Below are 24,055 nucleotides of genomic sequence, written 5' to 3' on the forward strand. Positions count from 1 at the left end.
TTCTGAGGCTCTTATAAAATATAGTTTCATAATATTTTTTGAGATTTTTTATCATGGATAAAAATTTTAATATCAAACTTTGTTGAAAAAAAAAATAATTTAAATATATATTATGGAGCTATACATTATGAGAATCTTAAAAAACGTATCAAAAAATAACGGATATAATTGAATCGACGGCGGACCAATAGTCAAGTCGGCAATTCTAGGAAGCTTTGATTACTATACCAGCTACGTTATCTATTTAAATTATAAAGCCTGAAGGCCTTTTGCCCGTCTTTTTACTCTTTTGTCCTCCTAACAAGAACCGTATCTACACAAATTGCCACTGCTTTTATTTGTACACATACGTTGTCATCATATTGGTTGAACACCTGTCCCGGTTATTACATGAATAGGGATGACTGTATTGTCCAACACTCATTCCAAGAAACCACTCCAATACTTCAATAAGCTAATTGTTAATTGTAAATCTGTACCATCATCATCTACTAACAATTCAAATTCAGCCGGTTTTCTTTTGACGTGTCGATTTTAGATGGTGTTGATACAAAACATTTCTACCGCTTCTCCCGGTTTAAGCTTTCAGTGACCTACCAAACAGAGTATTACAGCAATCAAAGCTCCTCACTCTAATTGCAACATGATTATAGGTAATTTCTGAAAACCCTCTTACACTTCAATTGCTCCCCCTCTTTCCCTCTCAATCTGTGTTCTTGGTTGATTTCTTTATCCCTGGGTGTTTTTATATTTACTGATTACATGGTTTTTATTATCCTTGAGTTTTTATGTTTACTGTTTACATGGTTTTCTGTTTGTTACTATATGTGATGTTCGTTTATATATTTTTAATGTTGTCCCTCATAAATCCCTCATAAATCGGAGTATAAATCGGAGTAGTTGCGTTTTGGCTTTTCCCTGGTGCGGTTAACAAATGAAAACATGTTGCTGTTAGAGTTGTTGATTGTATTTAATACCAGATTCTCTCATAAATTCCTACAGGTGCTGCAGCTGATACCTGAGTTCTGTTTCTGCCTTCACTGTTCACGAATGGAACAAGCTAGGAAATATATGTCTAAATCTGAGTCATTACTCTCTAAAATTTGTGAGTCATATTTGTTGAAGCATACCTGTATTGTTCCCTTACAGTCATGTGTTGTCTAATATTGTAATGATTTTATATATTTTGTTTGCCTTCTTTTAGTTAATTATGAAATTCCCAAAATGAAAGAGTATGTACATGAGCCTAAAGATGAAGCTTATTTCCACAAGCTCATTCAAGAATGTAAGAATCTATAAATCTATGAACTCATTTAATTTTGTACATTTTTTTTAGTATAAAATATATGTGACATTTTCTTAGTATAAAACATATGTGATTTTTTTTAGTATAAAATATATGTGATTTCAAATTAAATACTCTTTCCGATACGAATTCAACTTCACAGGTCATAGAGAAAGGCAACAGACTTCTCAAGGAGCTTTACCTGCGACGACCGTGGATAAAAAAGCCCACTGCATAACTCCTACTGCACCACTGGTGGAGGTTCCTCACATTTGTAAGTTAATTTATCACTTCTGTAAATTTGTTAACCACGATTGTCAGTTGCTCTTAAATAGCAGACATCTAAACAATGGTGTTAATTTACATGTGTTTCATTTCAATTCTTTGAGACATTTGGATTTGTCATTCAGCCGCCCAAGAAAATTTTAGGTTTGCTGACAGTTCAGTGCCTCCACAAATGCACAGAAAAGATGGTCTACACGCTCGGAACAAAAATTTCTCACCGCCTAAGCCAGGTATGTTTTAATAATTGTAATATAGTAAACTGTCTAATAACTACATTATGATTATGTTTCTTATATCTACAGATCAGATAAAGAAGAAATGCAGACGGAATCCTTTATCCACTATATCCAGTAATGATTTGTTACTTAACAGGACAAATAATATGCGCAGTGGAGATTTATTAAAAAACATGCCATACCCCGAACACTTAAGGGGTCTAATGGTTGAGAATGCTCCAATTCCACAATCTCACAATCGTACCGGTACTGCATTTACCTTCAAAACTTTAAATATGATGCAAATATTCCTTTGAAATAAACATTGTTTCTCAAAAGTTGTGTTTATCTTTTGCTAGCTTCCGACCCTTTCATCACGCCCATTCAACCTTATGCAAGACAGAAAGCCAAACTGAATAAAAAAGCAGAATCGAATATTTCCAAGCGTCCTGATTCACATAAGTTTAAAACAAAAGTACAGCCAGTGCCCCCATCTTTGCATACTCAACAAAGTAAGTGCCACTAACCTTACAAGTTGCATCAAACTTCTGTTCTACTGATAAACAATAATATCTCTTATATACAGGGAAAGCCGTGCGCAAAAGGAATATTCATGATAAAGGGAAGAGGTATGCACATAACTCTACAGAAGGTATAAAGATTGTTAAATGTGGTGTTGCCTCTCCTGCCAGCACAGACCAATTGCCCAATCAAGATTTTGATAGTGATGTTAGTGACTTCTATTCAGATAAAGGTACATGAATCTCTTCTAAACAGTTAAACAGTTATATGGATTTTAATAAATTAACAATTATAATAATATACATTTTCCTTTACAGATTTTGGTGATGATCTCTTTGACAATTCATTCCAATTCCAGTCTGAGATTGGATCCAGTAAAATTATTACATTTCTCCATGTTATCATATTAATTTTGCTTAATCACAGTTCACCAAGGTTATGCTTACTAAATTAATTGAAACAAATATAGGTACTTATAGCAACACCAGAAAAGAAGTTGAAAGCATTTCACGCAAATTGGATTTTGATTTGAATCAAAAAGATTCAAGCACTTCTGAGCAATTCCACGACCTCGGTATATCTTCATATGCTCAATTTGTACAGAATATTCAAATACTGCAACATAAGAATCCCAGCTACATTTATTGCCGAGTATTCTTAGGAGGCACAAATTTTTGTAGAACATATAGGATTAAATTCACTGCTTTTCATTGACTCACTGTGAATTGTTTTTGCAGAATATTCTTACATTGCTGACATGTGCAGTGATCAAAGTGATGGTGACTCTGAAGATGGTAATTACCCTCTTGCAAACAATGAAACTATATATGAAACCTTTTATATATTTACAAGTGTTTCAAAATAAGTGTACATTTATTCAGATTATGCTGATGACATCAATTATGAGACTTATGAGGTTTTGGAAAAGGCAAAAAAAGGTACCTCCTCAATAATAGGCTTATTCTCTGCTAATATCTTCATTTTAGGTTTATACATATTGTTCTCCATGATCTTAGTGCTTATTATTTCTTTCTGTCCCTGTTTTGTAGTTGTCAAAGAGTATGCCACCCTTGGTGCTCCAAATGTTCAATGTGATAAATGTCATGCTTGGATGTGGAAAGAGGAACGTGTAAATAAGAGTGTTGTCAAGGGTAAACCTGTCTTCTCCATCTGTTGTGCAAAGGGTCAAATTCAACTTCCCAAGGAGAAGCCCACTCCTTCTTACATCTGGCAGCTGCATAATGATAAGAAAAAAGCTCAAAGGTTCAAGGATGGCATCCGTTTATACAATAGTCTGTTTGCGTTCACATCTACCGGGGGAAAAGTTGATCACAGTATTAATAACGGAGGAGCACCTTATGTTTATCGGTTAAACGGACAGAACCACCACCTTTTTGGTTCCCTTATACCTGATGAGGGTGATGAACCGAAATTCTGCCAGTTATATATTTATGATACCGAGAACGAAATTAGTAATCGGCTTAGATGGGTAAATGCCGATGATGGTGATAATGTTGATGCTGAAATTGTTGAAGGATTAATGAAGATGTTAGATGAAACTAACGAATTGGTCAAGGAATTTAGGTCAGCCCGCGACAGATATGAAAAGCATGGTGTTCAAGATTTGGAAATAATCCTAAAAGTTTCTAGGTCTGAGAGCGGTCGAGAAAATCATATCACCCCGTCAGATGAGGTTGCTGGCATAATGGTGGGTGACATGGATGATACTGATGGAGTACGTGATATTATCATAAATTCTAAAATAAAAGGCTTGGAAAGGATAACTGATATTCACCCTAAACTCATGGCACTACAATATCCTCTGCTTTTTCCTCATGGCTGTGATGGTTTTCATAAGGAAATCCCGTTTGGCACAAGTCAGAACATGGCACAGAAGCGAAGAGAGATGATTACAATGAAAGAGTATTATTCATACAAACTGCAAGTGCGTACTAATCAAGGTTTGAACTCTACTTTTTTTATTTCAGCATTTTTTTCCCATTAAATTTGTAGTGACAAATGGACCTATTACTGACCAGTCATGATAATTTCCAGCAATGACACCACGTCTTGGTGGTAGACTTTACCAGCAATATATAGTTGATGCTTTCTCAAGCATTGAGCAAGCCCGTCTCTGGTGGTTTCGCACCCACCAAACCACCTTGCGTACTGATCTATATACCAACGTGAAGAACTCTATGACATCAGGTAATTCGGACACTTCAAATATGGGAAAAGGATTTATTTTACCCTCTGGATTTGTTGGATCAAGAAGGTACATGCAGCAGAATTTCCAAGACGCACTAGCTGTATGTCGATATATCGGACACCCAGATGTTTTCCTTACAATGACCACAAATCCAGTTTGGGATGAAATAATGGAAATGATGAAGCTGATTCCTCACTGCAGTCCCCAGAATTCACCTGATGTTATAGCACGTGTTTTCCACTTGAAACTCCAGCAGTTAGTAGATGATATTAAGAAAAAGAATTATTTTGGGACATGCCTTGGAGGTATAATCTTTAATCTCATATTTTTTGCTGTTGGCTATATTCATATACTGTGTAACATGTATCCTTTATTCTTCCATGTTCAACAGTTATGTACGTGGTAGAGTTTCAGAAAAGGGGTTTGCCACATGTGCACATGCTAATATGGTTGGATTCTGCCTCCAAACTTAATCTTCAAGCAAATGTGGACAAGTATGTTTCAGCTGAGATCCCGGATGAAAAAATTGACCCAGTTGGTCATGCCGCTGTAAAAGCTTTTATGATGCACGGTCCATGCGGTAAAGAATTTCCAAAATCACCATGCATGAAACAATTCAAATGTACAAGACATTTTCCAAAGAAGTATGTTCGTTTGAATTTGTTTCAAAATTGGATGATACAAACTTGCAGGTTACACTATAATAAATCACTAACCGGTTGCATTATAAACTATGAAACAGGTTTTGTCAAGCTACCACATTTGATCAGTCGGGATTCCCAATATACAAGCGTAGGCAGACCAATATAACCGTGAAGAAAGGAAAAGCAGATCTTGATAATCAGTGGGTCGTTCCTTACAACCGTGATCTATTGGTCAGGTATCAATGCCATATGAATGTTGAAATATGTGCACATGCCCGTAGCTTGAAATACCTGTTCAAGTACTGCCTTAAAGGCCATGACAGAGCTACAGTTGAAATTAGAGGGAAAAAACAAAGACCAAACAATGGAGATTTGTTGGATCAAAATGAGGATGAAATTCAGTCGTTTTTCGATGGAAGGTACATTTGTGCATGTGAAGCCGCTTATCGTATCTTTGGCTTCAATATACACTACAGGTATGTCTTCACTGTTCACGAATGGAACAATCTGGGAAACATATGTCTAAATCTGAGTCATTGCTCTCTGAAATTTTGAAATATAAATCTTTTATCTTTTTAGTGTTGCTTCATATATTCATGGAATCAAATTTTAAAAATAAAACTAACTGATTAAAAAATATTATAGTTTGTACTTTCTCGGTTTCTGACTTCTATGTCTGAAGTCATATTTACTGAAGCTTACCTATATTATTCCCTGTTCACGAATGGAACAATCTGGGAAACATATGTCTAAATCTGAGTCATTGCTCTCTGAAATTTTGAAATATAAATCTTTTATCTTTTTAAGTGTTGCTTCATATATTAATAGAATCAAATTTTAACAATAAAACTAACTGATTAAAAAAATATTATAGTTTGTACTTTCTCGGATTCTAATTTCTAAGTCTGAAGTCATATTTACTGAAGCTTACCTATATTATTCCCTGTTCACGAATGGAACAATCTGGGAAACATATGTCTAAATCTGAGTCATTGCTCTCTGAAATTTTGAAATATAAATCTTTTATCTTTTGAAGTGTTGCTTCATATATTAATAGAATCAAATTTTAACAATAAAACTAACTGATTAAAAAATATTATAGTTTGTACTTTCTCGGATTCTAACTTCTAAGTCTGAAGTCATATTTACTGAAGCTTACCTATATTATTCCCTTACAGTGATGTGTTGTCTAATATTGTAGTGATTTTATATATTTCATATGTGAAATAATAATGTTGTTTCATTTTGTTTGGCTTCAATATACACTAAAGGTCGTTGGCGGTTGAACGTCTCTCTTTTCATTTAGAAGGTCAGAAGCAATGTACTTTCCGTTCAAATGAGCCATTAGAGAAAATTGCAGAAAGAGAGAAGGAAAGACACACTCAATTAGAAGCCTACTTTATTCTGAATTCCACTGATACAAATGCAAAGAAATTCCTGTATGATGAAATACCCCAATATTATGTCTGGAATGATGTGGATAGAATATGGACAACTAGGAAAAGAGGGAAGAAAATTGGGAGGTTGTCTTACACACATCATAGTGCAGGTGAATTATGGTATTTGCGACTACTGTTGACCAAAGTGCGTGGAGCAACCTCTTTTGAGCATTTAAGAACAGTGAAAGGGACTATTTATTCAACTTTTCACGAAGCATGTAAGGAATACGGACTTCTTGATGATGACAGTGAATGGGATCAGGTTCTACAGGAATGTTCAGTTTCTGGATTTCCACAACAAATTCGCCAATTGTTTGTACACATCATGGTGAACTGCAAGGTGTCAGATCTGAATTCTTTGTGGAACAATCACTGGAAAAACATGGTTGATGACATTTTGTTAAACCAGAGGAGAATAACAGGGAATCCACTTCTAATCCTCAACGAGAAACAACAACAGTTCTATGCTCTCGCAGGTAATTGTTAGGAACACGCATTAACGGTTTTATATTCTCCTGTTTTTGGTTGTATTTGTAATTTTGGGTTACTTCCATTTGTTGACAGAAATCCATAATCTACTAAAGACCATTGGAAAATCAATCAAGGAATTCAATCAATTGCCTCAGCCTCCAAATAGTTATCTCGATTGTTCCGTAAATAATTTAATAATCGAGGAAACAAGTTACAACATTACAGACATGAAGAAAGAGTATGAACAACTGTTTGCAAGTTGTAACAAGGAACAGTTGGAAGTGTATCATGCTGTCATGGAATCTGTTGAGAAAAATGAAGGAGGCGTCTTCTTTATTTATGGGAGTGGAGGATGCGGTAAGACCTACTTATGGCGAACTTTGATATCTAAACTCAGGTCAGAATGTAAAATCGTGTTACCAGTTGCATCTTCAGGCATTGCAGCAACTCTCATGCCCGGAGGCCGAACTGCACATTCCAGGTTCAAAATTCCAATTGTCCTAGATGAATATTCCATGTGTTCTATTTCTCATACATCGGATATTGCTGAATTGATTAAAAAAACATCACTCATAATCTGGGATGAGGCACCGATGCAACATAGATATTCATTTGAGTGCTTAGATAGATCACTTAGAGATATTATGAAAGCAGTTGATCCTAAACGATTTCATATGCCTTTTGGAGGTATTACGATTGTTTTGGGTGGGGATTTTAGGCAAATCCTTCCTGTTATTCCCTTGGCTGGACGTGGTGAGATTGTTGGAGCATCTATTACAAGATCCAAGCTGTGGAAGTTGGCCAGTGTTTACAAATTACACCATAACATGCGTTTGAACAAGGGGAACAACAGGGAGGAAATTGAGGCTTTAACCCATTTTGCTCAATGGGTGTTGGATATTGGCGATGGTAAAGTTGGTCGACCAACAAACAACAATAAGGAATATGGTGAAGATGATATTGCAGTGCCTAAAAAGTTCTGCAACTTGGATTCAGATAATTCTGTCGATCAAATGATTCACAACACATTTCCAAATTTCTGGGAGAATTATCAAGATCCGGATTACTTAAGTGAAAGAGCTATATTAACACCAACTAATCAAACAGTTGGAAATGTTAATAGCATTATCGTGGAAAAGATTCCCGGTGAGATGTCATCATACTATAGCCTTGACACTGCAGAAGATTATCCAGGTACACAAAGAGAACAGTTGGCATCTTTCCCCCCAGAATATCTAAACTCCTTAAATATTCCCGGTTTGCCTTTGCATGAATTAAAGCTTAAAGTCGGTGTCGTAGTCATGTTGATGCGCAATTTGAATCAAACATTGGGTTTGTGTAATGGTACGAGGATGATGGTCACCAAGTGTCTCCAATTCTGTGTTGAATGTGAAGTAATAGCAGGGCAATTTAAGGGAACAAAACATTTTATTCCAAGGATGGAGTTATGTCCAACAGAAACAAGGCTACCATTCAAATTATGTAGAAAACAAATGCCTCTACAAGTATGCTATGCCATGACCATAAACAAAGCACAGGGGCAATCTCTTGAAAGAGTTGGTTTGTTTTTGCCAAAAGGAGTCTTCACACATGGCCAGTTCTATGTAGCAGTAAGTCGTGTAACCTCGCCACAGGGTCTAAAATTATTCATCGATGACGAGAATGGAAACAGCACATACATCACTCAAAATGTAGTTTACAAGGAAGTGTTCTACAATTTACCAGTTATTTAGTTTTTCCACTTCTGTAACTGTAATTTCACTTTGAGTGTTGTTTGTAATCTATTTCCAACCTTATTTTGTATGAGGTACTAACTCGCACATTGAAATGGTTATTACATTATCCACTGCAATTTCCTTACATTTATTGTTTGTTTCCGATATTGAAATATAAGGTTCAGCCTTTTAATATATGTAATTAGTCTCCAATATTGTTTGTTTAACAGTATTCCACAACCTTGACCGTCCTGTTCAATTTACACAACTAATAAAGTTAATAGAAGATAGTTGGCAAACTGACAGGTATTGAATATAATATTATAACAAGTACAATAATTCATCTAGGACTTAACCGTGGTTATTTCATATCTAGAAATAGATCTGAGTTTAAAGTATCAGCTGTTTCTTTCATTTGAAGAAGAAGAACGCATCAATCACAGTGTAATAAATACATAGCATTACAAATCCTGCTACTTGCTTTTAATGTTTCAACTGTATGTATTAATATATATTTGTTTGTTACAGATGGCTTTCTACAACTACGACTCCGTTGAAAAACTTGATGATTCAAAAGATGAGTGGACTGTTCGAGTTAGAGCGCAATCAGTTTGGAAGGGTATCACTAAAAAAACCGGTGAATTCAGAGGCCTAAACATAATATTCTTCGATGACTACGTAAGATTAATACAACATACTCCTTTCGTGAACATTTATTATTGTAAATAATATAGCATAAATAAATATATGGTTTTCTGGCTTTAGAGTTCAAGGATCCACGGTTTCATAGCCTCACAAATTTGTCCAAAGTTTGAAGATCAACTTTATGAGGGTCAGATTTACATTTTACAAAATTTCTCGGTAAAAGAATATAATGGTGATGAGACAAGTAGATCTGTGAGAAATGAGAAACATATCTACTTCACAAGTGAAACAAAAATGGAGATAGATACGAAGGTTGGAATAAAATTTCCAACTCATAGCTTTGACATTCGAAATTTAGATGAGGTGGATGCAATGAAGGGAGACAATAGATTTCTGAATGGTAACTTTTTGGGACACATTACCTCCACATGTTTAAGTCACTTTTGATGAGGGGTACATCTAATATTAATTCAATTTCTTTATAGATTTTGCTGCCGTGGTAGAGGGAATTCCACAGAAAAATGTCTATACCAAGGACGATGTTGAGAGGTCACATGTTTCTTTCACAATAACTGATGGCAGGTATGTGAAATAAATTCATAAAATTAAAAAAACCGATTGGGAATATAATTTGAAATGTTAACTAGAAAAATTGTACGCTACTGCGCAAATTTGCAGGAAGTCACAAAATGTAACTTTCTTCAATGAGTTTGGTGACTTCTTTCTGGATGCATTTAGCAAAATTGAAGACAAACCAGTAGTCATTATAATATGCTGTGCCAAAGTAACTGAATGGAAAGGTACATCCACCGTGCATTTAGTTCAAACAAATATGCACGTCGGATCATAATTCTTTTGTACTTTATCCGCAGGCGTTGTGTACTTGACTAATTTCCCTGCCACAAGATTTTATCTAAATATCAAACATGTTGCTGTTACAATGTTGAAAGAGAGGTTAGATTATTGTTCCAGTTAATTATTTTTAAGGTTTACAACATGTTATTATGTTCATTTCATAAGTTTGATTACAAAAATTTATAGATATCATAAGCCAGATTTTTATGTGATGGACATTGATGATGATGATGATGTATCTAAACTTGAGATTAAAAAAGTGAATGAGTTGCGCAAGCTGAATGAAAGTTACATTCAGGTATTCAACACATTCAAATTGTAATAAAACTGTGTATGTATATACATTATCTCACTGATTAAGTATGAGGACAGAAAAAGGTTGCCTGTGAGGTTACGGTGAAAAGGTTTGACGAGAAAATGAATTGGTTTTCTCCATTTTGTCTCCAATGTGAGAAAGACATCAAGTTGGCTGATGGAAGCTATCAGTGCTGTGGAAGAAGTATCCTGTATCCGGACAAAAGGTGCTCAACTAATTTATTGTTAAGCTCTTAGCTTATTTCAGTCATTTCTTAATAATCCATTACATTATTACATTGTTAACTTTACTGCAGGTTTCGTTTATACAGCTTATGTTCTGATAGCACAGGAACAGTTGCAATTGTTTGGCCTGATGAGGAAATTTGCCGCCTAACAGGGAAAACGGTATATGATGTTGATGCGGAAGAAATTGAGGTGAGGGTGTTACTAATTAGGTCAATTATATTATGGTCCAATAAAAGTTCTGCCAAAAAAATACTTAATATGACATTTTTTTCCTATAGACAGTGGAAGGTGTTAACAAAATACCTGATATCCTTAAAAGCTTTGAGAAGAAAGCATACACAATAACAATTGTGGTTAGTGAAGAAAATGTAACAAAAGGATCAAATGTGTTTCACGCATCAAACATTTCCAAACCACACGAAGTCACAGACACCCATTCTCCAGGTCCTAACAAAAATGTTGTTGCCGAGCAAGAAGAAATTATTGATGTGAGCTTCATACAATTAAAAACCATATGTTTTGTTCATACCTAGCCAGAAATGTTATAAATTACTGAAATTTTCTTCTTAACAGGTGAATAACAAAGAAATGTTGTCCAACGTAAACAGTCCGCCAACTGAGAAATCAACCAACCGTACAAGATCAAGGCTTCCGGAGGAAAAGTTGGAGACATCAATCAAACCGCCAAAATTTAAAAATATCAAAGTTGAGAAAGTAAGTTCTTCATTATGCAGCTTCCTTTACAGTTTAACACATTGCATTGTTATCTCTGGATATCCGGATATGAATTTAGAACATTAAAAAACAATCTTTGTACACTTTTAAAATGTTTAAATTATCTTACACCGCTTAACTTTAATACAGATGTAAGCTCAGCTTCTCAAGGAAATTGAATCCAGCTGACAACTAGGATCATCTCACTCATCAAAGTTGTGTACTAAACAGGAGATGCAAAGACTATTTATATCCTACATTTTGTGTCAGATGGAATGCTTTTGTAATCCACATGAACGGCATTTGTGCCATGGAACTTGAAACCACCGAAACATTTGGTCTCCTAAAAATCATGTAATTCATACCTTTTTATTCGGATGCAACCAGGGCCGGTTAGCTAGATTTGAGAGCCTAAGCAGACAGCATCAAAAGGCCTTTTTTATATATAAAAATTATTTCTTATTAAAAATTATGTATATTTTACATTAATATAGAATTATGCACAAAAAAAATATATGATGAGATGATAATTAATTATATTTCCATTTAACACAAAATTTATATACCATCTTATATGTTGTTCTTTTTATTTATTTATTAAGTTTATTTATATATTAATGTAACATTTACACTAATTAAATATTAAAAAAGTACTATAACACAAAAATAGAAAACACATAATTTCTAATAATGTAAAACTTATGAAAAATATAATAAGTATTATATATTTAAATAATAAATTTTATTACATTTAGTAAGTACTTAATACACATATCATTAAAAAAATTTAAAATCATTTGATTAATTTAATTCTCATTTTTTAAGTTAATCTTATTTATATTTATTAATATATCATGTTATATATATTATCTTTTTAAAGTACAATAATTCATATTTGTTTTAGATATTATATATTTTTTTATATTAACAAACCAAAATTTAATATTATTATCTTAATATATACAACTTTAGCATATTTTGAGGCCTTTTTTAGAGGTGGGGCGACCCTATGATAACTAACTAAATTCTGTACATTCTTATTTTTTTAAAAATTGAAGGAATTCAAATAGATTTAAAATAAAGAACATGCCGTTTAAACAAGATACTTTTAGAATAAAATATGAAACTTATTAACAGAGTTAGGACCAGTACAACAACTACATCAAAATATTTAATGTCCAACTACCAAACTAATATGCTATAACACAGAGTCAGAACTCAACTTTCATTGTTTCAAAATTTCATAGCAAAAAATGGCTACATCCAACTGTGAAACTCTAAGAAACGTAACTACTGGAAGAACCGACTGGAAGGTTAAGGTCCGGATTATCAGAATATGGAGAGGTTCTACCCTAACTGGAGTTCCTTTCAAAGGATTCAATCTACTGTTTCTAGATTCAAAGGTCAGTGCTTCGAACAGTTTTTTGCCTATAAAAATATATATTTTATGAAAACATATTTTGAAATATCAATATTATCAGAGCTGCAGGATGCATGCCTGGGTACCAGCAGCTTTATCTGATAAAATGGAAAGACTGGTGGAGGAAGGCAAACTATACCTGATTAAAAATTTCCAGGTTCAAAACTATGAAGAAAAAGCTAAGTATCGTGCCGTACAAATGGATAGGCAAATTGTCTTCACTGCAGATACAAAGTTGAAGGAAATAGAAGAAACTGATATATTCATCCCAAAAAACAGTTTCGACTTATATGAATATGCAGACCTCAAAAAAGTTGCTGATCAAGATCTCTACCTTACAGGTCCAGTTTCAAAACTTTGCCTTCATCATGATCATTATATTTTTACGTTATTATTTAGAGTATAACAATGCAACAGATGTGTTAGGTTTCATTCAAAAGATGGAGGGTCTAAGTAGAAATGCAAGTAACAAAGTTAAGCTAAAGTTCAAGATCACTGATGGAAGGTACTCAACAACATGTGTTATATACACCCTTCTTCCGGTGAAAATAAACTAATTATACCATCTAATTTTTCATTCAGAAAAACAATAAATGTTACTTTATGGGATGCATTTGCTGAAGCTTTTGAAAAAGATTATATGAAGGAGAATCTGGAGCAACCTGTTATTGTCATAATTGCAAGTGGTAGAGTCACAAAATTTCGAGGTCAAGCATTATTTCTTGCGCATACTGTTGAAAAATTTCTTTTCAAGAGAATTATTTACCACTTCTAACCTTCTAAGTTGCAGATCAACTTGATATTTGCAACTACTCGCCTACCAAGATCTACATCAATTATGAACATCACAGTGTTGCAAGACTCCGTAAGATGTATGTATTAATATCAATTATTCAACTGATTTATAAATCACACGATACAAATCAGGTTTTATGCATTCTTATCAGGCTGAAGGATCCAAATTTCAACAAAGTTCAAATGCCAAAGAAGAAAAAACCAGCACAAGTTTGTACTATAAGTGAAGTGCAAAATGCATCAGCTCAGTTTATTCAGGTAAGAATCTTCAGTACCAAATGCAATAAATCTAATAACAAGTACTAATATTGAGTTCTGCACTGTGTAGGAGGAAGTTATTTGTAAGGCAACCATCATTTCTATTGAAACTACAGAAATTTGGAACCAACTCATTTGCACTTCATGTTATAGAGATACTCAGATGGAAAACAACAAACAGCATTGCAAATACTGTAGCAGAATTGTTCCACATCCATTGAAGAGGTAAAATCACATGAAAATTATAGTGAACTCAGAACAATGATTAGTACTACTGTAATTTTAATATTCTCCATCCAAATACAAAATATAGGTTCCATGTGACAGCTATTGCTCAAGATGATACGGGAGATCTTAAAATCATTTTGAAAGACAGAGAAATACGTAATTTGATACACAAGTATGTGGAGGAACTGGAAACTGAGGTAATTTAAGCAAATCGGCCATGTATCACATTATTACATAGACATGTACTTATCAAAGCTATCTCATTCAGGACAATTCTTTCCCAAAAAAAATCAAAGATATTGAAGGAAGTGGATACACAATCAAACTGTTGATAACATCAAGAAATGTGGAGAAAAGGGATTTGTCCTACATTGCTACAGACATAGTGACTGGGTACAACTACATAGATGAAAGCGTACAGCAGAAAGATTCATCTATGCAGACTTCAACTTCTGCTGCAGAGGTATGTATTTACATTTCATTTCAAGATATTATTATTTCATAATACAAATGTTTCTTATTTTAAAATCCATACAGCCATCAGGATCATCAATCCAGTTGGACGAAATATCTCAGCTCGACTACGCAACACAGTGAAAAGGATAAGTGTGGAGAGTAGCTGAAGACGTTAAGGAGATGCTCCTATTTTACCCTGAACTTTAATCACATTTTACTTTTCGGGATTATGTAACTTAAGTACTATTTGTTAACAAACATTGTACTAATCTGTGTGTAATATTTAAGACAATGCAATCTTTGCTAAAGCAAACTAGAATCAGTCCATAATTCAACATCATAAAATAGACTTTCAATGGACTGTTATGACTAATTTTGTTTGGACTATTATCTACAGTAATTAATCGATAATAATTAAACTATCTCACTCATTTTTTATTTAGCAAAAAATAAAAACTAGCACCATGCGAAGCGGGCAAACATCCTAGTTTATATACAATCCATGTACCTACGTGGACATAGATATGTAAAAGAACTTTGGCACTTTGCCCATCCGGATTTTGACGGGATCTGTTATATGAAAATGAAACCGTTGCTGGTGCGAATTGGTTTCAAGTTTCCTACTTCAGAGTAGGCTTAGTACAGTATAGTCACACGTACCATAGCTCAAATATGAGTAAATTAGTACTTATGTTTATTTACATTCTTCTTTCCAATTTTTCGTTTTCACTAGAATATATAGAAAGGAATGTAGTTGATGGCCGTCAGGGAATCTATTCTGAATCCGCAGCTATTATGATGGTTTCTTTATGATATATCCTTGTGTTGTTCTTTTTCTGTTTTCCCCTTTAGATGTATATCCGGAGGACTATCCGGCTGGCTAGTCACTGAGGAGGATGGGCTATCAAGGATAGGGGCGGATCTAGGATTCGAATTCTAGGGGCACCAAACAATTCGGAAAACATCTATATATTTTTAAATTCTGTGATGGTACTTTTATAATTTTGCAAAATTTAGAATGGTGAAAAAATATAAAAAAAATAAATTTAGAAAGACTTGTATCCGTTCGTGACCCTTCTTAGCTAGATCCGCCCCTGATTGAGGACACATGTCGTCCGATTCCGAATTTAGGGGATGAAATGGTTCACGGCGTTTGCCATGTGTCCAGGCATTTGTTGAGGTGCCTGGCTTGGTTGTAGGCGCCTTGTTCAGCATGAGTGTTCGTGCATGCTGTGACGGTGGCCTCTACATGTCATTGTGCGTTCCTACTAGCTTTCGGTGGTAAAATTGAAAATGCCGGGTGCCATCAATTGAAAATTTCGCGTTCGTGTACGTGTGCAAGATACACGACACAGAAAGTACACGATACGAATTATCAGTCTACTTCTATGCCCACCTTTCTTGCTCTCAGGTTGTAAAAAATCTCAATATTGTATTTGTCGAGAAGAAAAACAAAAATTGTGTTTTCATTATGAAAAACTAATTGTGAATTTACTTTTTCTTTATTCTCTTGTCTTATTTCATTTTCCCTCTCCTCCATCCGACCTAGCTCCTGTATTTCTATTCAAAATTAAGTGATGTACAATTTTTATATTTCATAACAATATTATTTTAATTTTTAAAATATACTTGTGATAATTGTAATCTTATTTACAGTTTTTATTTTATATTTTAAAATCACTTAATTAATTTAAATTTTGTTATAGATGTGTCACTAATTTTTAAAGATTTTTAAATTTTATGATTGTTTTACAATATCAATGATTTTTTTGAATTAATAATTAAAGATTTTTAAATTATTCTTATACATTAATTTCTGGTGAATTGTCACATCCGACTTTCGAGTGAAAAGCTTTTTTTTAGTGGGGTAGTAAATTTCAACCTTTTTTAAAAAAAAAAATTCAGTTTGTTATCACTTCGAAATTTTCTAGTGTGTTGTCGCTTCAATTATTATTGCTATCCTATAAATAACTTCTACATGAGTTTATAATCAAACAAACTCGTCGTCTAGATTTTTAAATTATTATTTTCATAAATACTTTCCTACTCAAAGAAATCGCAAGATCAACTACAATATATAATAACTGCTGATGATGATCAAGACTATCATCATGAGTTAAAAACATGTAGAGAGGTGGCCGATGAGATAGACAATAACAAACAATATGATTTAGATGACGAGCAAGATGATTCTGGTGACGAGCAAGAGCATTTTCCAACTGCTCCCTATTTGCAACCGGAGAAATTAATGCCTCACCTGATAATTTGCTCAAATATTTATCCACCCAATAATGATTTATTTAAAGCTAGGTCAATATTTTGCATATAAGCAAACTACAATTATTGCTATAAAAGCAAATCACATAAAAAATTCTAAAAATTACCATGTTATAAAAAATGATACAACACGACGTGAGATAAAATTCTAAAATGTCTCTCCTTTTTGAAGTGTTTTGTTATATTTTGTTTTATTATGTTTAGAACTGTTTGATGTTGGATCTGTTTAAAATGATTTTGTTGATCATATTTTAGTTTTAAGAATTTTGAAATTCTATCCGTTAAATGATCTGGAAACAAAATAGCTAATTGATTTCAATATATTTATTTTCCAACCTGATTGTATCACAGTTGGGAGTTTATCAATCAAATTCTGATTAACGAAATTGATTTCTTAAGAAAAGAAAAACAGCGACTCCAAATGCACAAAACCGTGGTCACTTTCTATACAAGTTGAGTAGCAAATTGATAAGGTACCACGCTACAGGAACCGCCAACAGTACCCGCCCCCGCTACAGGACTTGGAGATCCCCAAAGTCAGACCTCATCATTACTAAGTACAAGGCAAACAGGATAATAAGCATGCACAAATCCCAAAAGGACAGAGAAAAGGACAGTAGCTGCACCAAAGCAGCCACCCATGCTGGGGAGTGTCCACAGACCCATTCCCGCCACTGTAGCAACAGTGGCGGCCAAGGGCCTATATAAAGGACTCCCCAGCCAAAGTGGAAGGTAAGTGCAAATTCCTCCCCAAAACTCTCTCTAAAAAGCATCTCTCGCCATACATTTAGAGTGAAAACTCTCTGATTTCCCTTACTTGTCAAGCACATCCAAATCACTGATTATCACGCCGGAGGCGCCTCACGGGATGTCACCCCCCGTGTAGCGTTGTTTTGCAGGTTAGGTCCTGCCTGAAGCTTCCCGGAACAGTGCACTGGAACCCTAGACGAGATTTGGAGTTATCATTTGGCGCGCCAGGAAGGGGCCTTCTCCCTAAGAGAAACCTAACCGCATCCCTGGAAGTTGGGTGAATTTATGCAAACTCGATCCGGACTCATAGTAAGTCAGACCAGCAACATGGCAAACCCTCGCCCAAACATGCAAAACACCAACCTGCTAAATCCCGACCCTACTAACCCTAATGCTCAAGTAGTCGGCGACGACGTGCTGCTACAAGACCTATCACCGTCCGGAAACTCCGTCCCAAACGCGGGACAAAACACCAACGCAGTACCCCCCCGCTCGTTCAAGGGGGGCCCATTGACCTGACAAAGTTCACACAGCAACAAATCGACATAATGCTAAAAGTGGCATCTGCCTTCCCACAACCTAGGGGAGAAGCACGCGGAAACCATGAACCCCAAGACGAGGAAGAGCGAAGTGAAGCTCATAGCCAACCTCACCCACAGAAGTCCACAGCATCGCACCTTGGACCGTCACAAAACACGAACCACAAAAACCACGGTGGCCAACAACACCGCCCCTCAACCTGGAAGGAAAATAGGAGAATCCGGGATCTGAAAAAAGAGCTCGAGGCCAAGCAAGCAGAGTACGAAAAGGCCCGCGCCCGCCTCGAAGGCCGTCGTACCGAGACCCCTGAGGTCCGCAACGACACAGGAAGCGTCAATCCCTCCAACGCGGACATGCTCAATACGCTCATGGCCCTGAAGAAGCGCCTCGAAGATGGCACCAGTGGTGAAGCCGGAGAATCCCCTTTTACAAAGAGGCTCGAAGACGAACCAAAGCAAAGGCACATCAAGCACCTCAACCTGAACCCCTTTGACGGGATGGGAGATCCCGAGGAACACCTCAGCTACTTCAACCAACTGGCCCTGCACTACGAGTACCGCGACCTCACCAAATGCCGTTTCTTCACCGCCACCCTGAGGGGAAGCGCGCAGCGGTGGTTCAGTCGCGTCCCGGCCAGGAGCATAGACACTTGGGCCGACTTTAAAAGGGCATTCCTGAATAAATTCAGGGCAAACCAACCTCAAGAGGTGCACACTTCCTACTTACAAACCATCGGGCAAAGAGAAGGGGAATCCCTGCAGAGCTACATCAACCGCTTCAAGGAGGCGGTCAATAAGATCATCTGTGTAAACGAGATAGAGGCTCTCGTCCATTTGAAGAGAGGACTTGACCCGTATGAATGCGAAAAATATGTTGTCAAACTAATGGAAGTCCAGCCTACAACATTAGCCAAGGCATATGACCTGGCGTCCCAAGCCGTCACGGAAGCGGAATCTCTGGCCGTGTTAAAACGGGCACGAGCACCTCCCGCTAGCAATCAGAAACACTACCCCCGTGAGCGACACGCCCCGTACCAAAAACCCGTGGAGCAAATGCAAGTTCAAACTACGCATGGACCTCCTGCCAACAAAAACAACAACATATCTGTAAAAGATCGTCTGGGACCCGCGGTGGGTTCCCACCCCGAGAAACGCCCTGAGCCTAATTGGACTAAGTTCAGCCTCACCCGATCTGCCCTATTAAGAGACATTAAGAACAAGCCATTTTACCAAGCACCGCCAGCCATGTGGACAAACCCGGAGGACCGGAACAAAGAGCGCCACTGCGAATATCACGAAACACATGGGCACTCTACGGATAGCTGCCTCGCACTCAAACACTTCCTGGAACGACAAGCTAAAGCGGGAAACCTAAACCAATACCTCCCACGTGATCTGCCACCACCACCACCACAGGACCATCGAGACGGTCGAAATGTGGTCAATCCCGTCTTCGGCGGCACCGTCACGCCCCCTGCCCCAGGCGGGCCTTCAGTGTATGCCATCGCACAGGGAGAGGTGCACAGCCCCATATACTTCACACATGCAGACTACGAGGGCATCAACCCGGATCACAACGAAGCCCTAGTCGTATCCCTGGTCATAGCAGAAAATGAGGTAAAAAGAATATTGGTGGATAATGGCTCCTCTGCGGACATCTGCTTCCAGCACACCTGGGATCGACTGCGCCTGAACAACGCGATTCCCGAGCCCTGCCTGGAAGAGACACCTTTGTACGGTTTCGGACACAACGCCGTGCCTATAGCGGGAGTAGCCCATCTGCCAGTCACCTTCGGGTCACCCCCCCACCAAATCACCAAGACAATCAAATTTTACATCATCAACGCGGTCTCCTCATACAACATGATCCTAGGGAGACCAACCCTGAATGCGCTCAGAGCAATCCCATCGACCTCACACCTCAAAATGAAGTTTCCAACTCCCACAGGAATAGGCGAAATCAAAGGGGACTCTGAAACCTCAAAACGATGCTATGGAATAGCCTTAGTCCTAGCGGCCACCAAGCCCGGGAACATCAAGCGGGAAAACGCCGACAAACGAAAGCAGGAGAAGCGAAAGAAACATGCTGAAAACCTCCAAAGGAAGAACAAACGGCACCGAGAGGTGCAAGTCATAGAAACCCATGATCCCACGCACGAAGAGCCCCCGCGCATGGACGCCGAACTCAAGAAATGCCTGTTACGGGATGAGCAGCCCGTGGCAAAACCCGCTGTGGCAACAGAACAAATTCAGCTCTCTCCCACCGACCCCACACGAAAAATCAGCATTGGGGCCGGTTTAGAGTCAGTATTCAAGAAGGAACTCACAAACTTGCTGCGCGAATACGCGGACGTCTTTGCATGGAGCCCAAAAGACATGCCCGGCCTCGATGAATCCGTGGCCATGCACAAACTGAGTGTCGACCCCAAGAAGGCGCCAAAAAAGCAGAAGCGGCGCAACTTCGCGCCTGACCGCCAAAAAGCAATCGACGCGGAAATAGATAAACTGTTAGACGCAGATTTGATCTGCGAGGTCTCATACCCGGATTGGGTGGCAAACGTTGTGCTCGTAAAGAAAGCTAACGGGAAGTGGCGCATGTGCGTCGATTACACAGACCTTAACGCGGCATGCCCTAAGGACCCGTACCCGTTACCAAGCATAGACCAACTCATTGACGCAACGGCCGGGCACCTCATGCTCAGCTTCATGGATGCCTTCTCAGGGTACAACCAGATTAAAATGGCACCGGAAGACTGCGAGAAAACTGCTTTCATCACTCATAGGGGGGTATACTGCTATAAGGTCATGCCTTTCGGCCTCATCAACGCGGGCGCCACCTACCAACGCATGATGAATAAGATCTTCGCACCACAATTAGGACGCAACATGGAAGTCTACGTCAATGACATGATTGTCAAATCTATGCTCCAAGAGACGCACTTGACCGACCTGCGAGAATGCTTCGCAAACCTCAGAAAACACAACATGAAACTTAACCCCGACAAATGCACTTTCGCCCTGGGAGCGGGAAAATTCTTAGGTTTCCTGGTGAGCCAACGCGGGATCGAGGCTAACCCGGAGAAAATCCAAGCCGTCATTGACATGCAACCTCCAAAAACCATCAAAGACGTTCAATGCCTCACTGGGCGCCTCGCAGCATTGCGACGGTTCATATCCAAGCTTGCGGAACGATGCCTCCCTTTCTTCGACACCCTCAAAGGAGCACTCAAAACCAAAAAGCTCACATGGACAGAGGAATGCCAAAAGGCCTTTGAGGACCTCAAGACATACCTGGCGTCCGCGCCACTCTTGACGACCGCGTCCCCTAGCGAACCATTGTCACTATATCTGGCAGTTTCTGACAAAACGGTGGGAGCAGTGCTTATTAAGGAAGCGGAAACGGTGCAAAGACCAGTTTACTATGTCAGCCAAACACTAAAGGACGCAGAAACCCGCTACCCCAATACCGAGAAAACAGCCCTAGCCCTTGTCATGGCAAGCAGGAAGCTTCGTCACTATTTCCAAGGGCGAGAGATACAAGTCGTCACGAATCAACCCTTGCGCAAAATCCTCCACAAGCCTGAGCTGTCAGGACGACTTATTAACTGGGCAATCGAGCTCAGCCAATTCCACCTCACTTATATCCCGAGAACCGCGATCAAAGCACAGGCCTTGGCAGACTTCGTCGTGGAGTGTAACTTTGCTAAACCAGACGAGGAGGCACCGGACAACCAAAAACCCCTACCGGTAGCGGAAGGGTGGAAGCTTTACGTGGACGGCTCCGCCACCAACACCAGATGCGGAGCCGGGGCAATACTCATTAGCCCGGATGGTTTTTGTATAAAACAAGCCCTTCAGCTCAACTTCAAGGCCACCAACAACCAGGCGGAATATGAGGCCCTGCTTTCGGGTTTAGACCTCGCCCTAACTCTACAACTGCAAAATCTTACCATATACAGCGACTCCCAGCTGGTAGTTCGCCAAACAACAGGTGACTACGCGGTCAAGGATTCAACTCTAGCTCAATACCAACAACAAGTGCAGACCCGCTTGTCCACACTCAAAAGCTACCAGCTCCACCAAATAGACCGGGAAGACAACTCATTGGCTGACAGCCTATCCAAACTCCTAGAGGGAGAATACACGACCTCGGATGGTCCCGTCTACTTCCTATCTCTCCCGCATCCCTCAACAGAGGTCAAGGAACAGCTCAGCATTACGCTCAACGAGGACAACTGGATGACCCCCCTCGTCGCTTACCTCCGGAACGGAACTCTGCCAACCGAGCGTAACAAAGCTCGGCAGATCAAGGCAAACGCAGCCAAATTCTTCCTACAAGACGATGTTCTCTACCGTCGAAACTTCGACTCCCCCATTCTCAAATGCGTCGATGACGATGAAGCAACATACTGCATGCGGGAAGTTCACGAGGGCATATGCGGGGATCACATGGCGGGCAAGGCCCTTACACATAAAATCTTGCGCCAAGGATATTACTGGCCAACCATAGCAAAAGACTGCAAAGCCTTTGTCAGAGCGTGCCACCAATGCCAGCTCTTCAGCAACGTCCCGCGCGCAGCCCCTGCCGTCCCAGTTTCAATACTCTCCCCTATCCCGTTCGCTGTGTGGGGAATCGACATTATGGGGCCTTTCCCCAAGGCCCGCGGGGAACTCCAATTTGTCATGGTAGCTATCGACTATATGACCAAGTGGGCAGAGGCAAAAGCACTCAGGACCATCACCCAAGAAGACGCAATCCGGTTTGTCCGCAACCAAATAATCACCCGGTTCGGTATCCCCACGACTCTCATCTCTGACAACGGGACACAGTTCGTTGGAAAGAAATTCACCACCTTCCTCTCTGATCACGGGATCAAGCACAAAAAAGCATCAGTATGCCACCCGCAAAGCAACGGACAAGTCGAAGTCACAAATCGCATCATCCTTCGCGGGCTAGAAAAAAGCCTCACGGAATCCAAGAAAAAATGGCCAGAACACCTGCCCCAAGTCCTATGGTCCTACCGCACCACGCAGAAAACAAGCACAGGGGAAACACCATTTAAACTAGCATTCGGGGCAGAAGCACTGGCACCAGTGGAAATAGGATCACCGTCCTTCCGCATGCAAAATTTCAACATCAACGACAGCATTGAGGGAATGCGGACTAACTTGGAGTTACTGGACGAGGTCCGAGCAGACGCAGTCCAGAAAATGGAGCTTTACAAAGAAAAGACAAGGGACTTCTTCGGAAAGCGGGTCCGAATGCGGGCATTCCAGGTGGGAGACTTAGTCAACAGAGCAACCGAGGCATCAGACCCGCGCCACACGGGCAAACTAATGCCTAAGTGGGAAGGTCCATACAAAATAGCACAAATCATCCGTCCCGGCTCTTACAAGCTATCCCACTTGGATGGCACGGAGGTCAACAATACTTGGCATGCGGAAAAACTCAAGAAATATTATCAGTAGCAGGCATGGCCTAATGATTCATAGCATGTAAACGGGCATCCTTTTGGACTTATATATATTATTAACGATGTTTTCCGTTAATTGGCATCCTGATGACTCATCCAACAAGAAGCACATAAAAAGCACAGTATATAAAGCACATCTCAACAAAAGCACATAAAAGCACATTTACGCACAAGACAAAAGGACAACTCATAATATATAATCCATAGTTTACAAAGATCAGCTAACGACCGCCGCGGGAACAACGCTACCCGGGTCAAGCCACATCAACATGTACCAAGCATATTACAAACACACGCATACGGAAAACACAAACAA

The 24,055-nt window shown here is 38.7% G+C and overlaps 4 protein-coding genes across 8 annotated transcripts; all 4 read left to right on the plus strand.

The window, feature by feature from the left end:
* Positions 1 to 365: 365 nt before the first annotated feature.
* Positions 366 to 8,930, plus strand: LOC108202501 (uncharacterized). Of its 3 annotated transcripts, none has more exons than XM_017370924.2 (18): positions 366 to 653; positions 1,003 to 1,105; positions 1,205 to 1,285; positions 1,449 to 1,559; positions 1,696 to 1,800; positions 1,873 to 2,052; positions 2,145 to 2,297; positions 2,372 to 2,539; positions 2,625 to 2,681; positions 2,777 to 2,881; positions 3,045 to 3,101; positions 3,189 to 3,245; positions 3,357 to 4,268; positions 4,363 to 4,821; positions 4,908 to 5,160; positions 5,259 to 5,636; positions 6,432 to 7,075; positions 7,164 to 8,930. In XM_017370924.2, exons 2-18 carry the CDS (start codon positions 1,051 to 1,053, stop codon positions 8,801 to 8,803), a joined length of 5,415 nt encoding a protein of 1,804 aa, XP_017226413.1. In that variant the 5' UTR covers positions 366 to 653; positions 1,003 to 1,050; the 3' UTR covers positions 8,804 to 8,930. The 3 variants fall into 3 exon arrangements, with proteins under 3 accessions (XP_017226413.1, XP_063940799.1, XP_063940798.1); XM_064084728.1 differs by lacking the exon at positions 366 to 653 and adding an exon at positions 674 to 719; XM_064084729.1 differs by lacking the exons at positions 1,003 to 1,105; positions 1,205 to 1,285.
* A 162-nt stretch (positions 8,931 to 9,092) lies between these two features.
* LOC108202502 (uncharacterized) lies at positions 9,093 to 12,011 on the plus strand. The gene is made up of 12 exons (XM_017370927.2): positions 9,093 to 9,229; positions 9,314 to 9,463; positions 9,551 to 9,830; positions 9,916 to 10,012; positions 10,109 to 10,230; positions 10,303 to 10,384; positions 10,472 to 10,583; positions 10,658 to 10,806; positions 10,897 to 11,017; positions 11,107 to 11,316; positions 11,402 to 11,542; positions 11,693 to 12,011. Exons 2-12 carry the CDS (start codon positions 9,314 to 9,316, stop codon positions 11,696 to 11,698), a joined length of 1,470 nt encoding a protein of 489 aa, XP_017226416.1. The 5' UTR covers positions 9,093 to 9,229; the 3' UTR covers positions 11,699 to 12,011.
* Positions 12,012 to 12,565: 554 nt separating this feature from the next.
* Positions 12,566 to 15,020, plus strand: LOC108201974 (uncharacterized). 3 transcript variants are annotated; one of them, XM_064084823.1, is made up of 10 exons: positions 12,566 to 12,945; positions 13,024 to 13,303; positions 13,389 to 13,467; positions 13,545 to 13,669; positions 13,753 to 13,834; positions 13,910 to 14,015; positions 14,086 to 14,240; positions 14,329 to 14,440; positions 14,512 to 14,706; positions 14,781 to 15,020. In XM_064084823.1, exons 1-10 carry the CDS (start codon positions 12,796 to 12,798, stop codon positions 14,838 to 14,840), a joined length of 1,344 nt encoding a protein of 447 aa, XP_063940893.1. In that variant the 5' UTR covers positions 12,566 to 12,795; the 3' UTR covers positions 14,841 to 15,020. The 3 variants fall into 3 exon arrangements, with proteins under 3 accessions (XP_063940893.1, XP_017225814.1, XP_017225815.1); XM_017370325.2 differs by having other exon boundaries at positions 12,568 to 12,945; positions 13,380 to 13,467; XM_017370326.2 differs by having other exon boundaries at positions 12,811 to 12,945; positions 13,032 to 13,303; positions 13,380 to 13,467.
* A 3,254-nt stretch (positions 15,021 to 18,274) lies between these two features.
* LOC108194902 (uncharacterized) lies at positions 18,275 to 23,734 on the plus strand. Its single transcript, XM_017361841.2, has one exon. It carries the CDS (start codon positions 18,275 to 18,277, stop codon positions 23,732 to 23,734), a length of 5,460 nt encoding a protein of 1,819 aa, XP_017217330.2.
* The last annotated feature ends 321 nt before the right edge of the window (positions 23,735 to 24,055 follow it).

Source organism: Daucus carota, chromosome 9 (genome assembly GCF_001625215.2).
Source record: "Daucus carota subsp. sativus chromosome 9, DH1 v3.0, whole genome shotgun sequence".
NCBI classification, from domain to species: Eukaryota; Viridiplantae; Streptophyta; class Magnoliopsida; order Apiales; family Apiaceae; genus Daucus; species Daucus carota.